Consider the following 24,469-nt stretch of genomic DNA (forward strand, 5'->3'; position numbering starts at 1 on the left):
GAAGATCCCGTGTGCTGTCGTTATGGGACAGGACTAACAGTCAGACATCCTGATTTCTCATCAGACATGGTCTTTGAAATGAGAACTATGTCATACTGTGCTGTTCTCTGCCCTTGTTAACACCCACAAAAAAAACCCCAGATGTTCTTTTGATAATAGATTGTAATCTGAAAGATGAAAATGGGACCAGACCTGCCTGTTGGTCTAGCATTTCTTCAGAAAAAATGTTGGTCTAGAAAAAAATGCCTTACATTTACAGCAGACCCTACCAGGCCTCTTTTGGTACTTATAACCTTAAAAAAAGTACCTAGAGACATATTTACTTCTGTTCAGCCTCCAAATACCCATTTCTAAGCTCTCCAACTAAGCACGCCTTATTCCCTTTGCATCTTCAGAGCTTAGTAGACAGATGACAGTGTGTCCTGTGGGTTGAAATGTGTCCCCTCATGATATGTACTTTGAGCTCCTAACCCCCAGGTGTTCAGAATTTGACCTTATTTGGGGATAGGGTCTTTGCAGAGGTAATCAAGTTCAAGTGAGATCATTAGAATGGTCCCTGGTCCAAAACGACTGGTCTCCTTAGACAGAGGGGGACATCTGGACAGAGCGGCACATACATGGAAGACAATGTGAGGACACAGGGAGAAGACGGCCGTCTACAAGCCAGGGAGATGGTTCTGGAATAGAAGCATCCCTTATAGGCCTCCAAAGAGGCCACCTGCCAACACCTTGATCTTGGACTTCCCAGTTGGTGGCATTTTGCTCTGACCGCCCTAACAGACTACAGTGAGTGAATAGTCAGCAAGATCATCCTTTCCCTGATTCGCCAAGAGCCTGCTGTGATTCACTTTCCTGTTCTGACATGGAAATGCCAATCCTGATGATAATTCTTACCATGTAAAGACATACACATCCCAATGGCTAATGTGAATATTAAGCATTTCCTATTTATTAGACCCAGTGCAATGTGCAATGAGTCGCTGGGCCTCAGTTTCCACAGCACACCTGCTGTGGAAATAGGACACGTTGTCCTATTTCCTCCACAAACAGCCGTGTTCACAGAGGTGAACCAGAGAGGTGTCACCCCATTCTTTGAAGAGGGGTCATTCTGGAAACCCCTGGCCTGGCTGGTTCTCGCTCTCACCTACTGCCAAGTCTGGCTTCGGGTAAATTACCTTCTAAGTTTTTTGTTGTTGTTGTTTTTTAAGATTTTATTTTATTTGAGAGACTAAGTGAGAGACAGAGAGAGGGAGAGGGAGGAAGAGGGAGAGGAAGAGAGAGGGAGTAGCAGACTCCCCACTGAGCAGGGAGCTGGACATGGGGCTCGATCCTGGGACTCCGAAATCATGACCTGAGCCAAAGGCAGATGCTCAACTGACTAAGCCACGCATGCACCTGTACACTCCAAGTTTTAAAAGTTCTCTTGTCTTAATCCATGTATTAGAACAGTTATGTCCCCCATGTCCCAGGGCCGTAGTCTGCTACTGATGCTTCTAGGTTTCCGGGGGCGCTGGGGGTAGGGATAGAGGCCCCTCGGGCTGGTCCTCTCCCCTTTCACCACACATCCCTGACGTGTGTCAGGGCATGAGAAAGTCCGTGGGCCCCCGACAAAGGATAAGTGCTGAACGGATCTCTCCCTATAAACGGATGTGCGCACAGGAAGTGCTCAATGACATTTATTGAAGAGTTGACACCCTGCGTCTCAGCCTCCAAAGCCAGAGCTCCTGCCTCTGGGCCATGCTGCTCCATGCACCAAGGCATCTATGCTATCACTTCTAAAATAGGGCATTTTCAACTAAATCATGAGCATCAATAGTCTTGATGCGACTGTTTCCACCCCCTCACCTCCCTGGTCAAGACGGACACACAGTGGGCCCCAGCTGAAGGCATGTGGCCCAGGAGGACCAGAAAAGACCCACTGAAGTAATTCAGGGACTTGGGATAAAGCACAGAGAAGACAACAAATCTTCAGGCCAGGCCAGGGGCCAGCAAGATTTTTCAGTTAGAGGCCAGATCATAAATATTTTAGGCTTCTCTGGCCGCATTTGTTTTCTGAGTTTTAGTAAAGATTTTATTTATTTGAGAGAGGGAGTGAGTGAGAGAGCACAAGCAGGAGGAGAGGGAGAAGCAAGCTCCCCACTGAGCAGGGACCCCCCCCCCCAACACCAGGCTCAATTCTGGGACCTTGGAATCATGACCTGAGCCAAAGGCAGATGCTTAAATGACTGAGCTCCCCACCCCTGGTACCCCTCATTTGTTCTCTGTTGCATTCTTCTTCACATATTTTTATAGAATCCTTTGAAAATGTCTGCGGCCCTTCTCAGCTCACAAGTCCTACAAAAACAGGCTGCAGGCTACGGCTTGCCAATGCTGGTCTAGCAGAGTCATGGGTTCCAACTGCATGGGGCCTGATGGACTGGGGTGTGGGGTCTACGTTCTGGGAATCCCAATTGCAACAGGCTACTTGATGGGGAGTTTTGTGCTTTTTCCGAAGATGAGTACTACTCTGGGAGATGCCATCTGGAAGGCAAAACAGAGTGCTTTTTTGACGTGCTGATAGTTGTGCTTCCTAACTTGGTGTGTTAACGTCCTTTTACACAATGGTGATGATTCATTTGCCTTGTTTTCTAAAATTTGTTCTTATTTGGTAGAATGAAAACCTGGCAACCATGAACTGTCCAAGAGCACAAGGTAAGCCTCCAATCCAAGAGCAGAACATAAGCCCTCCTGTCTTCTCCACATCCGTGTAGACTTTTCCCACTCCAGATCCAGCCTCCTGCTGCTCCCAGATCCCTCATATTATGTCACTGGTGTCACAGATGACCCTTGACCCTGCCTTTCCCCTCCTCAATACCGTGTCCAGGAAACAAGGGCCATAACCATGGCCATAATACCTCCTTCCCCTGCTTTAGGTCACAGCCTCCTGACTATGGAAACTTCTAGCCTTCCTCATTAACTACCCTCAACTGCAGATGCCTAGTCATTCTTCCACATTCTTGAAATTCTTTTCTATAATTTTCAGCTCACAATTATCATTTCCACCCCAACTCTTGCTAAAATCTTGGGTGACCTTTTCATGTACTAGGAAAGCCAATGGCCCACTCATCACTCTGGTCTCAGCTTCCTGACCTTTTTGGTCCTGGAGATATTTATGTCTACTCATAAAAGCCAAGAATTTCCACAGTCACATCTAATCCCACCAAGGTGCTGAACGCCATGCCATTTAAGACTTGGTTTTTCACACTTGAACCCACCTAAAGCAGCTCCTAACTTTCCCTGGGATTCTACTCTCTTCCCCCCATCACGTTATCCTTTTTACTGGTCTAACGTAAGCCAGGCACCCAATGGTCCATCTTGTCAACATTCCTTTTGCCACTCTCCTTAACTTTCTCTCCTCCCACCTGGATTAATCCAAGGAACTGCTTTCTTTGCAGTTTAGCTTGATCAGCTGAGCACGACTAGAGATCCAGATCCCAATATCTGGATCCCCAGCCTCACCTGAACTCTCAACTCCTTGACACCTTAGTCCTTGCCTCCTTCCGGTCTCTACAGCCAGCATCCCTGGTGCTTACTGCTCCCTCCAGGCTCAGTAGGTGTCTGACCACTTCCGTCCCTCCCAGAGAAAAGAAGACTGTCATCAGCACCAGCCTCAACCCTGGGTCCCCCTCTCTGCTCTCTATGAACCACCCCACCTTTCTCCCTCTCTTCCTCCTAAATGGAGAAAGGATGGTTGTGGGAGCTGGTTCCACCACCTGTGCTCTAGAACTGGCTCTTTCTCACCCCCTCAGGGGCATCGATAAACCAGTGGTACCTCCAGCCCAGCCTCACTCCCATCCATCCTCTGCCTTTGGCCTATCCCTGGACACACACTTTAGTCTTAGCATAGAAACATACTCAAATGCCCCCTGAAAACAACATGTTACTCTAACCCATGGTTTTTTAACTCAGGGGTTGGATTTCAGGGATTGATTTCCCTGCAAATATAGGCAAAATATGGTATTATGGAGGGGGATTCTGCTTCAATACATCTTCAGGGGTTCCTTGTTACCTAAAAATGGTGTTTACCAGCAAATGTGCCACCTTTCTTTCTTAGCTATTAAATTCATTCTATTTCTTCAGAGCCAACATACTTGGGAAAAGTTTGCAATTTCCACTTTCTCAAATCACTACTTTATAGCTCTTTCCCGCACCACCCCACTACATTTGCAGAGTGCTTTCCTTGACTAACTCAATGGGTGTCACGGTCCTTCCCCATCTTCCTTGAAATTGCTGGTCACGTCTCCATGCCCTGGTCTTCATCACAGGCCACACCACCAGCATCCCTAATACCCTCCTCCTGCTCCTCTGGTTTCTCTTCTGCTCTTCCTTTCAATGCTGCTGTTCCCCAGGGGCCTGTCCTTGACCTTTTCTGCTTATATCCAATACACTCCCCATAAGTGATCTCACTCTCCCCCCCCCCACTTAAAATACTGACACATTGATAATCATCCCAGTATCTCTGGGCCAGAAGCTTCACTCAAGCCCCATGCTGAGACAGTCATGTTTACTGGACCCCTCTAAGCAGATACTACAAGGCATCCCAAACTCAGCAGGTTGAAAACTGAAGGCTTACTCTTACTTCCATCCTCACCCACAGTCTTCAACCAGTTCCTTTCTTACATATTCTGTCTCAGACACTAGCACCACTACCCATGGGACTGCCCAACCTGAAATGCCAAATATTGCCTGCGACTTGTGTTCAAGTAGACTGAATGTCCATCTAGTAAGAACACTATAGAAGGAAAGTTAAAATAAACGTTCTTTCAAGTCTAAATTTCAGACTCTACCATTGTAAGTGGCTACTCTCCCTGGGGTAACACATCCCATCTGAATTTCTAGCAAAAATAGGGCCTCCAAGCATCCTCCCAATCTGTCTGCTGCCTCCCTTAACTACCTCCTCAGCCACATCTCTCACCCACTACTCCCTACTACCCTAAACTCACATCTGGCAGTCTAGCAAATCACTCTATATTATAGGACTTTGTTCACTACTCCTTTCGTTCAACATGCACTTAAAAATGAAGTCAGTGTATTCATATAATCAACGCCTACCATCCTTTAAGACACAATACAGATGTCTCTTTCTATGCAAATACTTCTAAAACTTCTACCTCACCACCACCAACCTGTCCCACTAATATATCTACTCTTCTACAAACACACAACATTGCAATTTTCTTGTTTTCTATCTCTCTATTAAATTATTAGCTCCTGGAGATCAAAAGCTCTACCTCAAATTTCATTGCTTCTCCAAGACCTATCATAATAGTATATAAAACTATGAACAATAGAAGCAGTAATATAGTTGTAAGTGGCATTTAAGTGTTCCATGTGCTGAGCAGGTATGATAATATCATGATTTTGCATGAACTACTCAATTCATGAATGTGTATAAATGAATTAATTAATCAATTTCATTAATTAATAAAGAAGAAATAGGATACCAATTCTTTCTTTATAAAGATGAATACTATAATCACTCACATACCCCAAGACCTCAATAAATAATTAGAAGAGTAGATCAATTAATCACCTAGGAAACAAATAATGGTCTATCAGTTTACTATTATCTCACTTGTATATGGTGCATCCCAGTTCATAAGCCTTTCCTTTCCTCTGTAAGATTTAATCACTATGTGCTTTGGTTGTATTAATATTACTATTTTTCAAGGGACTAAACTGAAGCTCAGAGGTGGTGAATGACATGGCCACGGTCAAAGCTCATGGCTGGCAAACCAAAGACTTGGCCAAGACTGACCCCTCCCAGTCCCCACAGCTACCCCTTTCTCCTCCTGACTCAACTTCAAACATAAAGTGGTTCCCTTTAGTGGTATGAACTTCATGGGCAGAGATTTCCAGAGACATCTAAAATGGTCCAGCATCTGTTGAGGTTATGAGCTGTGGGTTGGTGAATAATCATCTTCTACACCACTCACTTCAAAGACACTGCTGGAGAAAATTTCTAACTAAGAAGAAGACATACACATGAAACAGGACTTGGAGCCATACTCCCTCCTAACAAATGACTAAGTTCATCACGAGCAAAATTCCTACTGAAAATGCAAAGGCTCAGGTTACATCTGACTTCTCTCTAAGAAGTTTGACTCGTATCAGGTAGACCCTTTCAAATCCTCCCCATGATACCAAGGCAATCTTGAAGACAGTACAAGTATACAGTTTTCTGAGAGCGTGTAAACTCCTCTTTCTCAAGGTCATTGTGTGTGATTCTGGGTTCTGAGTCTACCTGTAGAAATGCAGGGACACAAATGCATATGGAGACCCAACATGAGCCAAGCAAAATAATTCCAATAATGCAGAGGTCTGTCTTGGGATGCTTAATAAGAGCATCAGGCAAAGGCTAGCCTGACCTCTCAGTGGACCATGGGTCATGGGCCAGGTCATACAGTTGCTGTGGACCCAGCAAGTCAGACTCCCGAGACCGCACTCAGACCCTCTGCCCCCCTCGCCTCCAGGGACCATGGCAGGAAGGGCAGCTGTGGCTGTCACCATTATCAGGTACCTACTGTGTGTGTCAGACCTTGTGCTGAGCACTTCCTGCCGTGACTTCATCCAAATCCCACAGTCACTTGAGGATGCTGGAACATTAAGAAATCTGCCTTCAGGACAGTCAGGCTCAGAGCAGTGGCATGACTCGCACTGGGTCATACAGACTAAGAACAGAACTAGAATTGAAACCCAGATTCACCCAAAGCCAAGGTTTCTCTGCTTCACTGCTTCTATTTCTACAAACATCTGCCAAAAACCTATTGCCTGTGTGTAAGTTATCGCAAAAACAGAAAACCAAAAGCCACACCTTAAAGCATAACTAAGCCAAACATTAGAATCACAAAAATAGAAAACTCAAAGGGAAACTTAGAGGACACGTAAGCCACATCCTCACGCAGCAAGGGCATCTTCAACATGCTTGAATACTCCAGTGGCGGGGAGGTCTTCCCTTCATTCTCCATCACGACAAGACCAACGATGCCTTTCCCTTCCATCCTCTGACCCCATCCCCCGCTCATGCCCCACTGCCCCCCGCCATGATGCCAGATGCCTCATCCATACTGAGACCATCCCTCGGTCGCTCCTGGCTCTTGAGCTGGGCCCTCTCACCTCCTAGACTTTGCACATATGGAGGGAAGGTGACTGCTTCCATCATAAATCAAATCCAGTTCCTCCAAGGAGGTCAGGGAATTCAGCAGAGACTCAACAGTGGGGAAGAATAAATGGGGAATGACCAAAGGATCATTAAAATGAAACAAAACGTTATATGGCATTAGCTACTTACAACCAAGTATTGGTATTTTTAATCAACAGTTAATATTATTATAACCCATGAAACTAAAGGAAATCTGCCACTGTCAATGGATTGCATTCAGGGATGGTTTAATTTATAGTCAGCTACATAGAATGAGTGAGGGGCTCTAGGAAAGGCAACCTGTCTAAAATATTCCCACCAAATACTTGATAAATGATCTGAGAAATAAAAGTTTTCTGGTTTAGTCACTTGTTAAAATGGGAAGCCTCTTGTAAAAAAATATCATATTGACATAATATCAATCATGATCACCTTAGTTTGAATTATTTTGTTAACTCCATTGGGTTTGACAAGAGTTCCCTAGCAGGCCCCTAAGAAATGAAACAGTAAATAAGCAAGGTGCTTCTACTCCATCTGGGTTAGCTAATCAAGGCTGATTTGTGGGTGGGATGGACATTCCAGAGGGGAGGCATGGTGCCGAGAAGCATGAAGTTATGAGTTTCCCAGAGTGGGCTGAAGGCCAGGAATAAGAAGGGAGAGAAAATCGGGTGAAACCAAAAGTCAGTTGCCTCCACCTCACAGTTTCCACTGGGTTCATTTTTTTAATCACATGGTATCTGATTGATTCCAGGCTAAAAAAATACCTCCTATAGGTTAGTCAGAGATCTGAGAAAAATCTTTAAAGCTAAAGCCAAAATGACCAAACACAAAAGGCAGTTCCTAGTTGGCATATTTTCCTCTTGGCTTTATCCCTCTTAAATTTGATTGAACGAATCCTTGATGGGCGAGATACAAAACTGATCCTATCTGAGGAGGAAGTTTCTGAGGAAAATCCTAGGACCTCAACATCCCCTAAGATCTATTAAGGGTTCAAGACCCAATCCTTCAGCAAACATTAATTAAGTGCCTCCCAAGCTCACTATGGACAGCTGCACAGGTTGTACACTGTATAATCATAGGGGCAGCATCATAAATATTGCCTTTTAAAAGGATCCCTTCAAACTGGCCATGCTTGACCTAAGTTAGCTGTTTCAAAAAAGCCAACCTTCAGCAGACACTGGATAAAGCAATTTTACATGTAATATCTCTTAGAAGCTTCATAACACCTCTTTGATGTAGGCATCCTCATCTCCATTTTACAGGTGAGGCTGCTGAGACTCTAAAAGTTCTTTAAATTGGTCAAGATCATACATCTAAGGAGCGGCCAAGGAAGGGCTCCCATCTCTTGGTGGCTTCCAACACTCTACACCCTTTATTCCTTCTTCCAACAAACATTAATTGAATCACTATTAGCTTTAAGTAACCTAGAGTAGACGGAATATACACATATTCAATCTAACAATTATAAATGAAATAATATCAAGCATCTACTGTAGACCAGACACTACGTTTTGTGTGAAGGATCAAGCTGTAAGTTCCAAATTCAGTTTCTGGGAGCACAAAACCTAGCAAGCAAGAAGCAGTACACTTATTTATTCATTAAATACCTCCTGAGGGCTAACTAGGTACCAGGCAAATTTCTGGGGTCTGAGACTACAGCGGCAAATAAGACAGATGAAGCCTCAGCCCTGTGCATTTTCCCTTCTGGAGGAAGGGCAGACGGATATTCGAGAAGTAAACAGGTGAGAAGATTTGACAGCAGACAACAAAGCCGGGTGAGGGGTGGAGAATAAGATGTGATGTTAGCTCAGAACGGAAGGTGATCAGACCCCATAGAGGTGCCCTAGGACACACATTTCCTGTTTTCCTTCAACCTGCCATGGCTGTGTTCCCATTTCCCCAGCCGTGCCCTTGTGTTTCTCGGCCCCTGAGTTTCAGAGGAGAGGTCCAGGAGGGGCTGCTAGGGGTCCAGGAGGGGCTGTGCCCACAGCACGCTCGTCCCTGCTGATAGCACTTGGTGAGGCAGCACAGTCCTGTGCCAGAGAAGCGTCCCGGCTGCATGCCCTGCTCGGACAGGGGAATTGGTCCCTGGGAGATGGGACCCACCCCCAGACAGCTGTTCTCATGGAGCTGCTACACACTGAGCCGTGAGCTCCCTTGACAGGGTGTGCACATGCACGAACTCTGCATATTTGGAAAGGAAATGCACATTTTACACAAGCTTTTGGAGTGGGCACCTGCTCACCTGGGCCTTTCAGCCTGAGGACTAAAAGGATTAGGAATTCGCCCCTGCCTGGGTTATTATGTCACCAGTCTCAAGGCTCAGTGGGAAGGCGACAATGCACCTGCAGTCTTTAGTGGCCCCCACTGCGTCCTCAGTTTGCCCCCGATGAGACTACTAAAGTCTGCCCCTGTAGTGCACGCTGTGCCGTCAGGAACAAGCCGGTCTGCCCTGCCGTTGCGGGTGCTGCTGACCCCTCCAGAGGGTCGTGCTCACGTCAACATGTGACCAATGTGAGGGCACAGACATTCTAAAGATCAACCCAGCATCCCTGAAAGGGCAGCTGAGACCACATTGTAGCTTATCTTCTCCTCTGGCCAGTTCTGCGCCTTCCCTTTCCCCTTTCCACCCCTGCAGGTACCATTCCCTAAACAAGGACCTGCACACCTAACCCCTTCAGAGTTCGATTCCAGGGAAACTCAACTGGCAACAGTGAGCACATGCAGGGGGGAGACTGTGTTTGAACCCGAGCTCTATCATTTACTAACTGTGTGACCTTGGACTTCTCTGACCCTTGGCTTCCAAATCTGTGAAATGGGTATAATCATACACAACCCATAGGGCAGTTGTGAGGGTTAAAGTAGGGAAAGCACTTGGCACAGTGATTGACATGATATCCTAATACTTAGGAATTTTTAAAAGAGGGGCACCTGGGTGGCTCAGTCGGTGGAGCATCGACTCTCGATTTCAGCTCAGGTCATGATCTCAGGGTCATGGGATCGAGCAGGGAGATTCTCTGCTTGAGAATCTCTGCTTGAGATTCTCTCTCCATCTGCCCCTCCCCCTGCATGCACTCCCTGCCTCCTCCCTCCCCCCCATAATATATATAATCTATATTATATATAACATATATGTAATCTCTCTCTACATATTTATGTGTGTGTGTGTGTAATTTTATAGCTTTTCCCAATGTGCATTAATGGCTGTGACTTAGTAGGGCCATGTTCTCTCTCTGCCTGTTTCCTCTTCCATGAAAAGATGGGCTTGGGCTTGTGAATTATTACTGACATTTCTTAAATACTCACTTTATCAGGTTCTGTGTGGAACATTGTCCTTTACTTATTCGGCAACATGAGCCTCCTAGATTTGTCTGTCGTATTTTCTACCATCATCCCCATTTCAAAGAGGCAAGCGGAGGCAGCACAAGGCTAAGAAATACGGTCCCAGACATCAGTGGGTGAGAACGGGAACAGGACTGGAAGCTGGGTGGACGGACTTCAAAGCCCGAGGCTGTGCGTGTCCCGTTGTTTCCCTCAATTAGACGATGTGCACCCTCCCGGCCAGCACTGACATTTTCTGGGATCACACTACTCTCTGGCTTAATGGAAAACATCTGTAGAAACGATCGACTGAATTCCACCAGCCCGCTGGCACCGCGATGGGAAAAGACAGGGGCAGACCAAGCATAGCCCAAAAGGCGGTTCGTGCCTCCGCTCCCATCACCTGAACTTCAGGCTCTCGGCTGTCCCTGAGCTCTAGCCCGTGGGGAGGAGAAGCACCAGAAAGCTGGGCAGGGCCCACGGGAAGGAGTGGAAGGAGGCCTGTTTCTCAGCACCACCTCGCACCCTCCCGGCAGGGCCACTCACAGCCCTCCGCACCTGCTGCTCACGGGGGGGCCTCGCGCTCAAGGGCTGGCATTTCCTAAGGGGCATTTTCAAGTGTCTCAGGTGGCACGAGCTTAGAATGCAGATACAGATCTCCAAGGCCTCATAGTCTTATGTTTTCCTCTGGATTGCAAGCCCAGTACTCCGTGTTTGGGCGTGCAGGAGAGGGGGAGAGAGAAGCCCTCCTACAGCAGGCTCTGATGTCTGAACGGATGATTCCTGCTAACCCCAAGCACCCTCTTGGGATGGGTTGTTGTGGGTCTTTTAAAAACAACGGACATTTGTCTGTTATAAAGACATCTTTAGTGCTCCACTTTTTTTTTTTTTAATGTATATTTTTTCCCCAAAGAGTAAAATGGTGCTCTATACAGAGATGACACAGCTGTCCCCGTTTTTCCAAAATCAAGCCTGTCCATCTGCCAATGCATCGCACTCACAACCCCAGGGGAGGGTCTTCGGACAGTTTTAAAGCTCACTGTGCAACCGTGTAAAGACCTTTGGGGATGTGTGGGACCCAAAGCACTCTATTTCTTGGGCCCTGTCCCCCATCCAGCCTCTCCCTGCCCCTTGCTGGTCCTGGGATCCTGAAGGACTTACATTTCCCTGCATATGTGAGGCCAGTGCTCACCCTGGCCTCTCTTCATGCACCCCCTCCCCCTTGCAAAGGGTGCTTTCTATTCCTACCTTGGCATCTGACAAATGCTCAATCCTTCTTTACGACCCAGTGTGGCCACGGTGCACCTGTGACATTAGCCCTGCCTGTCTGCAGTAAATCTGGGGGGAGCGCTCTTGAACCCCCTCTATGGTAAGTGGTTCATCTCCTTCAATTCTGACTTCCTGCGCCTTTCTCCTGACCAAAAGTCAGGCTCCTCTGCACTCGAGACCTCCAACATGCAGCACAGTGCCTTTTCTGGAACGTAAGTGAAAATTCTGAATCCATCACCCTAGAAGTGGCATTCACACAGTCACTGAACCGAACCGCACTGAAGGGAAGATGAGCCATTTCCTCACACATTTTTCTAACCTGCCCACCCTAGAGCTCGCTGCCACTTTGCTCTTCACCCATCCCCAATGATCCTCCGAAGTCCGGGTGCCGAACCTCGTACAAAGTCTCCTGCCAGCTCACACTCAAGCACAGGTTTCTCTCATGCATCTCACCTCACTGATGGCCCCACATCCACTGTATGGAAACCTCTCCAGTGTCTGAGTGCCCTGGGCTGGTTCATGCCCCTGGGCCTTTGCACACACAAACCACTCTCTGTGAAGGAAAGGCTTTCTGAAGCTTGGCCCACTGACAAACTCCCGCCATCTTCAGACCAGCTCGTGTGTTCAAAACCTCCCTGGGACAACGTAAAGAAAGTGCTCTAGTACATGGTATGCACCCCAGCCAGACATGTGGGAGCTCAGAAGCCCCCTTCCCCTTCACACCATCCCCACTGACCAATCGGTGTCTCAGAAGCCCCTCTTCAAAGAGGCTTTGATTGGGTGATTAAATACACAGACTCATCACAAGAAACAAGGCCAAGCATTAGACGTCCAGGCAAGTCTAGGACTGGAAATATGTATCTGTCACGCTTTCCAGAAACTCAAACCAACCAGACATTCTTATCTAGCTCAGAGAGGGGCCAGATGCATGGGGGCTCAAATCCCAGCTGTTCATTTAACCTCTCCGGCCCTCCACTACCTTATTTGAAAGACAGAACTTAGCACCATCTAAATTTCTCATGAGCATTGAATGATTTGTAAAATATTTGGTGTTTAATAAATATTTCCTTTTCTTCCAGAACAGAAAGTACATAAAGATGAACATTTTATACATACATGGTGTGTGCACGCATGCGTGTGCACACACACACACTCACTCACACACGCACATACACACAATCCCTATCAGAATCACGTTGGCATCTCAATACCGTGGAGGCAGAATTGTGCGCTCCCCCTGATTCCCACCAAAGGAACACACCCGGACTCCTAATTCCAATTTGGGAACTCTAAGCACAGATGGAATGCCAGCTCTGACATCCCTCCTGCTTCCAAATCACACTTGTCAAAATCACACTTGTTTAAAAATACTGTGACATGTCATTCTGCCTTGGAAAGCTCCGCTCCGATCCACAGCCTGCATGCGTGAAGGGGGAAGCGAACTTCTACGTCCTCTTCCTTCTTGGGTGGGGCCTTCAAGTCCCAGGAATACAAATGATCACGAAACCAGCATGGAAGCACTCTCGTCACCTGAGGGCAGACGTGCTCTGATTTGTTCGTATCGCACAGTACACATCTGACATTCAGAGACGGAAATGAACTCACTGCTGGCAAGGGTGCCACTAGGAACAGCTGTTGGAGACCAATGTGGCAACACAAACCTGGAGTCTTAAAATACAAAGTTGTCAAGGGGCGCCTGGGTGGCTCAGTGGGTTAAAGCCTCTGCCTTCGGCTCAGGTCATGATCTCAGGGTCCTGGGATCGAGCCCCGCATTGGGCTCTCTGCTCAGCGGGGAGCCTGCTTCCTCCTCTCTCTCTCTGCCTGCCTCTCTGCCTACTTGCAATCTCTCTCTGTGTCAAATAAATAAATAAAATCTTAAAAAAAAATACAAAGCTGTCAAACCCAGTAATGGTGCTTTGGAGAATGTGCCTCTGGGAGGTAACCTAGATGTTGGGAAGAGCTTTATGTACTCGGATTCACTGCGGCACTTCTGTACTGGGGAAGTGTCATAAACAATCAAATGTCCAAAAATAGAGGAATGAGTCACTGAAGGGCAGCATGTCTACCTGGCCGAAGAGTACAGAAACCATTGCTAATTGACACCGACCTGTCTTTACCTGCTTCCTCCTCACCAGATGGGAAGCATCGTGACAGAGGAATGAATGAATGAATGAATCAGTGAATGAGTATACATGTATGAACGAGCATATGCATACGTGAATACATGATTTAGAGCGATCTACAATAATTTGAAAATATACACAGGATGCTCTATTCGTTAAAAGCAAAAGAGTAACATTGTGGAGAGCTTACAACTACCTGAGACCACAGAATAAGCCTAAAGAGATTAGAAGCAAATACAGCAATGTTTGAACCGGCATGACGTCTATGTAACTCTGCGATTTTTGTCTTCTCTGTTTCTGCATTGTTTGAATTTTCTACAACTAACCGATATTAAAAGAGGAGATTTGGGTCTCTCGAGAATTGGGTGAAGATCAAATGCTTAGCGCAGTGCGGAGGACAAAATGGAGCCTTCGCTAAGTGTTAAAAGTTTCAAAAGAGACTATATTCTCGCATTTAATTAAATGCAGCACAATTTCTCTTCTTTCCCTCCTACAAAATGAAGTAAGTAAAGGGAATGAGCAAAGAGCAGGTGAGGGAATTGAACACATTTTTCAGGGGGGAGAGGAGGAGGGAGGTGTGTTAATAGTCATGTCAGCAGGGAGAAGCTAATCCCCAGGTGCCTGCAGAGCACCTGTGTGACCTGTCTGTTCCACGGGCACCCCAGGAAGCCCAGGAAGGACGAGGTGTCATGGAAGGCAGGGGTGGAACATGGGTCTGAAGCAGAACTGTGAGCCACCCACACACAGTGACTGGTAATGGAAACAGAAGAACGTCCCCACTCTGTGGGGCTCCCCCGTGAGCCATATGTATGTGGACAGAGCAAGTAATACTCACTCTTGTTTTGACCCAAGTCCTGACATTACTACATGTTGCAGATGAAGGGGGAACATTGGAAAGGGTGATAAACCCTAAGTCCTCCCCATTCAAGCCAGGAGCTCAACAGTAGCTTCTAAGACGGATAAATCAAGGAATAGCAGGATCCCCGTGTTATTAGGAGTCAGAGAGACCAGAAAGAGACTAGACACCTCTAAGAGTTAAACGTGGTAGGCTCTGGGAGCAGAAGTGGCAGGTGGTAGAAGCGAGACAAGGAACCAGTTGGGTTTTGTTAAACCATAAATCTTTGAGGACAATTTGATTATTTCAATTGCTTTTACATTATCTTGATAAAAGTTGATATCAACCTTGACCACAGTCTGGCTGGGAAATGTATTCCCTGCTTGGCCTTGGGTGTGTCAACCAACCCCAAGCAACCCCCTCCCCATCCACCATCCACGACTTGGTAAATGGTGACTCCTACATCACAGCACTTCAAAAGGCGGCCACCATGCAATACCTATACGACTCTCACACCCAAAGTCCTAGACATAAATTCTTTAACTGTTTAGACACAGGTACAATTCTGTAGAGAATGTGCCGGACAAAATATCCACATGTGCATACGATCTCCAAAGTGAGCTCTTTGAACTTGGTGGAAGCAGCTCTCACAACCTGGGCTGTTGAGGACGTTTACACTTTTAGCCACAGCCTTGGCTAAGTGATACCCTCCTACACAAGCTGCATTCTGTCTCTTCAGCCAGGATCTTAATGACAGGTGTCTGGAGCTCCTCAGACATCATGTCACAGGACGAGAATTAACGTCGTCGCTTGGGCCCTTGCAGTCATTTCCTGACTTAAGGAAGGCAGAACCAGGATGTGCATCAAGGCCCACGCTCACCTGCGCTGAGCTCTCCCCAGTCCCACACTTCCTGCTGCCTTGTGACCAGACAAGACTGTGCTGGTGGGGCCTGGCTGCAGTCCCGGGGGTAGGGCACTGCCTCAGATGTTCCTGTGCCACCCAGCAGCCTGAGAACTGTGTGTCCCCATTTCTCTGCACGAAGAGATGGCTAGTTCTTCCTTCTGGGCACGAAAGAGTCACCATTCTTCACACTGACCCAGGACAGGGAATGTGTGGGCATTTTGGGACTGGGTGAAAATAATCCTTGGAAAGAAATGTGCAGAAACCAGACTAAACCCTCCTCGGCTTCCAGTGGATTACATTAATCAGTCAAGGCCTTTTTCCCTGAGAGCAGGTTTCCTCGTCTGTGAAATGGGCATGGTGCCAGCATTGCCCTGTCTACCCATGTGTGCAGGTGACAGGAGCTTGAATTAACCAAGACGAGAGCGCAGGGCGAGCTATCCACAGTGGGCAAAACCAAGGGGAAGAGGAGAAGGCACAGGGAAGTGGATCTCTCCTCAGAGAGCCGGAAAAGAGCACGCGCTTACCTTTCTCCGGGAGGGCAGGCAGAACCACGGGGGGGCAAAAACTGGGAGCATCATTCTGAGCAACTGAAAAGAAGAAGAGGCAGACTTTTAGCTCTCCTACACACTCAAAGGCATTAACAGAGGTTCAGGGGTGATGGCGAAATCACATCTGCAAGACAGGAAGGCTCTGTTCAGCTCCCGGGGACATCCTGAATCGGTCAGGATGGACTAGGTTGGGCCGAGGGGACAATCACATCTCAGTGGCTTAAAACCACCATTCAGGAGGGTCTGTCCCTTGTACCTCCTACGCACAGCAGGTGGGCTGGAGCTTGGTTCTGTGTCATCCCTCCCAGATCCCGGGGGGAAGAGCGCTCCGCCATGCCCCTGGTTTCCACCACAACGGGGAAAAAGAAACACAGCAAACTTCACTCTTACTCTATGGCTTCTGCCGACAAAGGACACACTCCTCATTTGCATACATGTCCCTGACCAAAGCCAGTAGTGAGTCTGGGGGTGAACAGGTGCAGTCCTGCCCTCTTCCAGGGACAGGTGGGGAACAGCACATGTGCTCACGGCCATAATTTCTTGACTCTTCACCTGGTCGAGAAATAAATCCCTCTGAGCCTATTTCCACATGTGCACGAGGCTAATACAAGTCCACCTTGAGAATGACCGTGAAGCTGGTCGGACGGAGATAATGGAGTGCCAGGCAGGGGAAGAGCTGGACCTGCATCTCCGTGTGCCGCTTAGGAACAATGTGGAGGGACAAGTCATCTGACTTTTCCAGACCTAGTATCAGGACTGATAAAAGGAGGATCTGAGAAAAATTACATGAGACATCAGGCGTGCTAAGTAGGTGATCCGGCGGTTGCCCACTAACTATCTTCTTCCCCTCACTCTCCCCGCACTGAACGGGTCTAAAGCTCCATCAGTATTTTCTCCCAGGGGCCCAGACTAATCTCCATGCCTGCCTAGCTGCAGGGGGCAGGTGCAGCGGTCAAGGGTGAGGCTCTGGGGTCAGCGGCCCAGGGCAACGTTGGCTTGGATGCTTCCCTATGTGTGACCTCAACTCCCTGTTTTCAGCATCCTTGTCTATAAAATAGGGGTTACAACAATACATATCTCAGGCCTGTAAGGTTTAGATGAGTTGGCACATGTAAAGATTTAGGCATACAGTAGGCACTCAATAAATGCTGGCCGTTATTCATTCTTAACATTGCCCTTCTGCAGTGACACAATTTGCCACTGCTATCCTCCTCTGCTTCCTGAAAAGCCTTAGATTCGAGTCATGCCCTAATCCGGCCGAAAGTGCCACCTCTCCCTTCCCTTCTTCACTTTGGCCCAGGGAGCCATGACCCAGCCTTTCTCGGTTCTAGAACCTCCAGCTGTGCTGGATTTTTTTTTTTTTTTCTTGGTTTCACCTGCCTGGAAACACCCACTGCCTCCCAGGCATCATTCTTAGACCCTGGTTCTGCCCCCACAGTGTCTGATTCAGCAGATCCTGGGGTCCTGGGTGGGGCCCATAATCTGGCATTTCTAACAAGTTCTCAGGGGCACACTTTGGGGACCACGGAGCTCTAGTTTCGGTCATCCAACATTCTGGGAGCTCTTCAGGCGACATTCAGAACTGCTAACCACCGTCATGCCCTACTACACCCAGCGGGCCAGCTTGGTTTGTGTGTTGAAATATTTGTCTTTCCTGGAAGAGAGTGGTTCTCAGAGCAAAGGTTCTAAGACTTAGTGAAGCCTTCAGAAAACAATGAGACCATCTTGTCAAGGGCATTCAAATGTTCTCACCCTCGGACTCAGTAACTCTGCTTCTGGAAATCTATCTTGGAATCAAGGTAAGGGCAGCCTGCCAAGGAGTCCTGCTATTGTACTGTATTATATGGTGTATTGTGTCATGTTGTACTGTAAGGAAGGCATATGGTATACACAGAGCACACAGTGTATTTTATTGTACCACACACCACTGGGAAATATAGAAATGTCTAGCGTCACAGAGGCATTAGGCGAGCCAGAGCCCATTCCCGGGAGCCCCACCGTGCAGCTCATCTCAGCACAGAACAGATCACATGACTCTTCTGTTGTTTTTCTTACCTTCCAGTCACCTCCTGATAGTATTTCTTAAAAGGGTCGTGCCTTTGGGATAAGACAGAGAGCAAGCTGGTAGCCTACGTGGCCATGGTGGGGACATTTACACCATGGCAAATCAGGGCTTCCCCTCTCCCTTGCCACCTGTGAAACCCTGGTCAGCCCAGCACAGAACAGGGGTGACAGCAGGCCCTACTGCATTGGGTTGCTTGGGGACTAAGGAAGATGTTGCTGCAAAATGCCGGCCTGGTGCCCAGAGCCAGCTTGGTGCTGAGGACCAGGCTGGAAGTGAGTGAGTATGAAGAGTGGACTGTTCCATGTCATGCCTATAGGTGGCCATTTCCACGAGGACTGTAAGGAGGCATAATGAGAAGCATTTTTCATTTCCTTCCCAGGTTATGTTCCCATATCTAGAATCGCTACAAGGTCCAAGCGCATTTGCTTAGCACAGGGCGGGAACCATGTGGCTTCGACTGTTTTCTTTTCTTTTTTTTTTTAGAAGCCACATTTGACTTTATAAAGAAATCAGAGACCCTGTGCCTGTTGCAGGCCATGCACAGCTGGGGAGAGAACAGGTCGCCCTAGTCATCTTCAAAGGGCAAACGGAAGGGCCCCAGAGGCCCTCCCCTTCCAGAAAACCCTGGGCTCTGGGGCACTGCCAGACCACAAGCAACACCTGCCCGGCTACTCCCCTCCTGGATGCAAAGAATGCTTGCCTTCGGGGTCCTACTGCCAGGAAGGGGCTGCCAACAGCCTCATTTGCATACACAGTCGTTCAGCATGAGTCTCAGCTCTGAGCTGACACATGGTACTTTCTGTGCACTGTGGACAGTAAAATCAGATAGGGCACTGCCGTGGGCTCTCTCTTGTCCCCTCTTGGTGCTCTCTGCTCCCTGATCCCAGGAGGCTAAGCTCTGGCCTTTGTTCTGCAAGCAACCCGGTATGGAGGTTATGGTGTGTTTGCCCAACTGGGTCTCTCAAGGCCTGAGGGCTGTGAGGGCAGGACCATGGTGCACCCCACCTCCACGGCCTGCTGCCTGTCCCCACATGGTGGCCACTGCTCCCTTGAGCATGCTCTCCTTCATCTACGGCCAGACTTGCCCTGGAGCCACTTTTGCATAATCCTTTCTGTGTTCCAGAAGCTCCCGTGGATCCTGTCACAGGAACACTGGCCCGGAAATGAGCTCTGTCCTCATGTCCCTGAGTAGCTCTCTGATTACACAGAATAATTGTCTCCTCACAAGGAGAGAGGAATAGAGCCAATACGGAGGTAGTAAATCAGTACAGGAGGGACGCGCTCTTGTGACATAAAGTCCGAGCTTCAGAGATGTTCTGTTTCTCTCACAGCTGCATCCTCAGCCCAGCTAACTGCTCTGCAGGCCCGAACTTCTGCCTCTCAGGCTCCCACAGTCTTTGACGTGCAGTAGGAACTCAGTGAGTATCACTTCCTTTCTCCTTCCTCAGGGCTAGTTCTTCGGAAAGGAGACCCGTGTTAGGCTTCTTGTGTCTGGCTCTCAGCCTGGGGGCTCACCAGGGTCCTGTGGTAAACACTCAGTACAGATGTCAGTAGACTAAGTAGCCAAGCCATGGTTCAGAAGCAAGGGCGAAGTCTATTACAGAAATTCTTGCAAAGGATTTTTCTGAAAAAACTAATGCTTCATGTGCAGGATGGATGGAGAGGGGAAGATCAGGGTCTTATGCCCCCTTCAAGGTACAGGCAGGCAAATGACAGAGCCAGAGTTCAGACCTAGTTCTTTCTGATGGGCTCAATCATTATGGTACATAGTTGGGTGCACAAGACACAATTTCTGTGTGACTTTGGGCAAGTGACTTAACCTCCCTGGACCTTCCTTTCCTCATCTCACAGGGGTTATGAGGATTAGACAAGCTACTGCTTTATCCAGCCAGCCACACTGGAAGAGTGCAAGGAATATAGGCAGGATTGGTGACACCAAGGCCCTGGGCATGGTCCGCGCTCAGTCAGAGCTCGCTAAAAGAGAGCACCACTCGAAATACTTAATGCCCTGGCCTGGAGTTTCTGGACAGACTCTGAGTCCCCAGCCTGACCCTACAAAATATATATTGGCAAAAGCTAGTGGTCTGTGTCATCAGATGAGAAGAAACAGAATAGATGGAATGAGTCGGGACAATGAGCATTTTGGGTTCTTTGCTTTGCCAACTCCTGCTATGATGTTGCAATGTTCCAGTCTGATTCCCATGATCTTTCTGAACAAATGGCTTACTTCTGAAGCTTCTTTTTACCCAACTCTTCCCTGAGCAATATGAAGACGGAAAATGACGTTTTTCAGTCTTGGGTGGGGTGAGGAGATGGGATAGCGGCTGGGAGGAGAGCTGGGCAGGGAGGCTCCGCAGGGTAAGAGTTCTGCTTCAAAACGCCCTCAGTACTCACAGCTAGCATCGGGTCTCCCAAGGGGCCGCTATTCTCAGCAGGCACTCACTTCTCCCGTCCCTGTGAGTTAGTGAAAGCCTACATAGAACATTTTTCTCTAAATAGAGACCCGGTGAGATTCTTTTGTCATACAACTCTGAGGTTTTTCCTAAAATAAATCAAGATGTTAAAATTAAACTAAAAGCATGACCCTAACACTGAGTGAATTCAGACCAAGAATCAGTCTCAGGATGCTCAAGGTAGACATCAACAGGGAAGATTCCGTTCAACCTGCTAATAATTAACTGCCCTAAAGCCAAGGAATGCCTTGGGGATTAGCAGGCTCATGAGCAAGGGCCAAGGGCCAGATTCCACCAAGAAACCCCATCCAGCCCCTCAAGTAGAAGATGATTCTAAAACCAGAGGCCAAATCATAGACTGTTTTGGTCTGTTAGCTTATTAGTCAGTTTTCTTTTGTGTTTTTCATTGTACTCGTCAATTGCTTATTAAGTAATTGAGTTAGCAGAAAACCAGTCAGAGAAAGGGTCTGGACATTTCCCCATTTGATCTCTCATTGGATATCGAAGACCCACCAGCCAACACGGAAATGGAGGAGAGTGAAGTTTGGGGTCATGAGCTCTGGGCTTTCAACCTAACTCTCGCTGTGTGGTTTGGTTGGGTAGCTTCAGCTTTCTATACCATTCTCTCTTCATCTTGAAATTGAGGAAATAATGTCTACTCCACAGGGCACCAGGCTTAGTGAATTATACACCCATGTAGAAGACCCAGCACTAGCAGGGACACATCACACATGTGAACGCATGGCAGACCCATGAATAATATTGGTTCTCCTCTCCTTCCCTCCTTTGGGTAATGTGTTGTATTGGGTGATACGAAGAACATAGAGATCAAAGTTAAGGAGATTCCTCCAAGCCAGAAATCCCAGGACTCTCATTTCCAGCGCAGGTGCCCCAGCAGGGCCAGCATCTGTCTTATCATCAACTCTGAAACTAATGAGGAAGCCACTAGAAGGAGAGACCAGAGATAATGAAACTTAGCTCAGCCTCTCCCTTAGACACCTACTCAGATAGGGTTTTCAATCTTTTTGTATCTGAGACATCTTTATGAATTTGCTTCTGGGACACAGGGGGAGGATGTCTAGTCTCCATGCAACTCCCCATTGTTCCCGAGAGTACCCACACTGATACACACTCGGAAGGTAGAAGCTGGTAAGACCGGAGTGAGTATCACTCATTGTTTTACCAACAGAGAAATCGAGGAAAGGGAAGAGTTTTCCAAAGACAAATCCACAGTAGATGACAGAGTTGGGAATACACTAGTATCTCTTCATTTGAGTATAGGAGCTTCTCCATCACAACATGCAGACCATTCATTCATTCACCACTTTCAAATTGAGCTCCTAAAATGTGCTAGGATATACTCAGCACAGATGGGTGAAGTGTCCACACTGATACAACCCTGCCTTCACCCTGAAATCTCAACTCCATGTATGTTGTCAAATATACATCGGTGCCCCTTTTTCCTGTCCCAAGACTACCATGTGTTTCTACTATCCTGATTAACAAGTTTCAAAAAACAAGGGACCTTGGCAGAGGGCACATTTGTTGGTTTCCCCTGGCCAGTAACAATACCTTAACTGTACCTTGGGGAACCTCCTCTCCCTCAGTGCATCCAGTCTTGCTGGGACTGTCACTCAAGCCTTCCCACCTTGCCTCTAGCAATGCGAGAATGCATATCCCAAGCTGGGCCAGTCTCTCTCCCTTGAATTTAAAGTTTGACTATAGCCACCAAAACCTGATGATGGAGATGTGTCCATCCCTTCCTGCTGAATGCATGCATGTCGCTGAGACCTAGCGAGTCATCTTTTCTTTGAGTCCATCAGCAGACTTCTAATAAATTCCTTTTCTGCCTACACTGAACAGAATCAGTTTCTGTCATGTGTACCCAATGAGTCCCAGCTAATCTACTTCCCAGCCCAAGAACATCATCCTCATACATGGTTAGGAAATGTCAACTAAAGACTCCCACACAGCTGTTTGGGATGGGTCACTCACCAGGTTTCTCGTACCATCCAAAGGGATAGGTACGGACCTCTGTGTCAGAAGAGCCACAGTCCAAAATGCGCCAGGCTCCTCCGTTTTCCTCCGTGCACATCTGAAATCCCAGGCTGTTTAGAGTTAGGCATGTCATTTCTCCTCCTGGAGCAAAGAGGAACCAGGACCAGGAAAATGATCATGATGAAAGACTGTATCTAAATGAGAGAAATTCTGCAAACTCATCATTCTCCAGTAGATATTTGGGGTGTTCTACCATATTCCAGGTGGGATCTTAGCTACTGATGAAAAACCTGTACCGCAATAAGCTTCTGATCTAAGAGCACAGGGATGGAGGCAGATGGTCCTCATTGGACACCCGTCACGTGCCCAGGACTGTGCTAGGGTCCTGTTTGCACCATATCACTGGACCATGTAACACCATGAGGGGATAGCATTTGAATCCTTATTTGCAGATAAGGGATGCTGAGACTTTGGGATTAAGTGGCTTTCCCAGGATTCCACCCCTAGGAAGTTACTGAATCAAGTTTCAACTCAGGTCATATGGGTGGATCCAGAGTTCATCTCCCCCAGCTGCCTGAGCTGAGTCTTAAATGAGATAGGAGTATGGAAGGAAGCCATTTCAGCAGGGCAGGAGCGCCAGTGGGCCAGGACCTATCCTAGCTATCCCAGTGATTAACCACCTCCCGTCTCCCTGGCCCCACTTTCCATCTGGGAACAAGGATCACACCTCCCCATCCAGCATAAGAAGACCAGAGTTGTGAGCATGCTTTCCGGCTGCAAAGAGCTGCACACAGGCAGGCGGAATTATTATCACTATTACCTTTTGACTGGGAAACATTGAGAAAGCCAAAGCCAGTGCAGCACGGGTCCACATCACACAGCCGTTCACATTCGAAGAAGCTGGCATGAGAACAGAAAGAGAGGGCAAGAGGGTTTGTGTGGGTGGCCCGGGACCTACGGAGTTACAGTCATTCTTATTTCTGGGTGTTCCTTTCTTCATGACTCCCTAACGTCGGGGGTGCTTTGGTCAGTACACATGAGTGGATTGCTAGCTTTGAGTTCCTTCTGAAAACAGAATTCAACTCTTTTCTCCTTCATTCATTGGCTTATTCATTCACCAATCATTTATTCTCTGCCTGCTATGTCCCAGTCTCTAAGCCAAGTTCACCCAGCATCAGAATGTGCCCCTACAATCCTTTCATATTGGGAGAAAGTCCAGTCTGGGGCTCTGGGAAAAGAATGAGATGGTAGTGAAGGCATCTGCAGAAATGGGGGATTCTGTGAGCTTACAGTCGGAGTGACCCAACCAGGTGTCTATTGCCAAAGACCAGCACTTGTCCCCTGACTCAGCTTCCTGCCATATCCACTCTGCAGTGTAGGCTAATTACACTTCGGGAACATGCCCCTGTTTGTTGGGTCAACACATCCAGGCCCCATCCCAGGACGTAATTTCTTTAATAACTCAGGTGGCTGCTAGACCCCACCTTCAGCTTCTACGACCAGTCCTAGAGAAACTTAGTGGGCCCAAGCCAATGTTCCTGGGCTCAGTTCTAACTTCTCTCACCCTGACCACAAGTCCCAGCTCTGATCACTTATTTCTGATCCCTAAGGACTCGCTCAACCCCTCAGCTCCTTTTTGGGGTGGGGACCTTGCCTCGTTCTTGCCATTCTCCTGCCTGGTCTTAGGAGCCCTGAACCCAAGACACATCCCAGTGGATAAAACCTCCCTGTCTTGGGCAGTTTTTCCAGTGCTGAGTGCATCTCTTCCCTGAC

At 47.8% G+C, this 24,469-nt stretch overlaps 1 protein-coding gene across 1 annotated transcript in view; it reads right to left on the reverse strand.

Annotated features, from left to right (window-relative positions):
- Positions 1-24,469, reverse strand: part of TG (thyroglobulin) — a gene marked incomplete at its 5' end in the record, with an annotated part of 236,556 nt that overhangs the window by 121,740 nt on the left and 90,347 nt on the right. The window contains 3 exons of the mRNA XM_082719073.1: positions 16,157-16,219; positions 22,694-22,837; positions 23,517-23,596. Of these exons, the coding sequence (XP_082575199.1) occupies positions 16,157-16,219; positions 22,694-22,837; positions 23,517-23,596 (287 nt within the window). The remainder of the gene's footprint in view (positions 1-16,156; positions 16,220-22,693; positions 22,838-23,516; positions 23,597-24,469) is intronic.

Source organism: Mustela nivalis (genome assembly GCF_964662115.1).
Source record: "Mustela nivalis genome assembly, chromosome: 2".
NCBI classification, from domain to species: Eukaryota; Metazoa; Chordata; class Mammalia; order Carnivora; family Mustelidae; genus Mustela; species Mustela nivalis.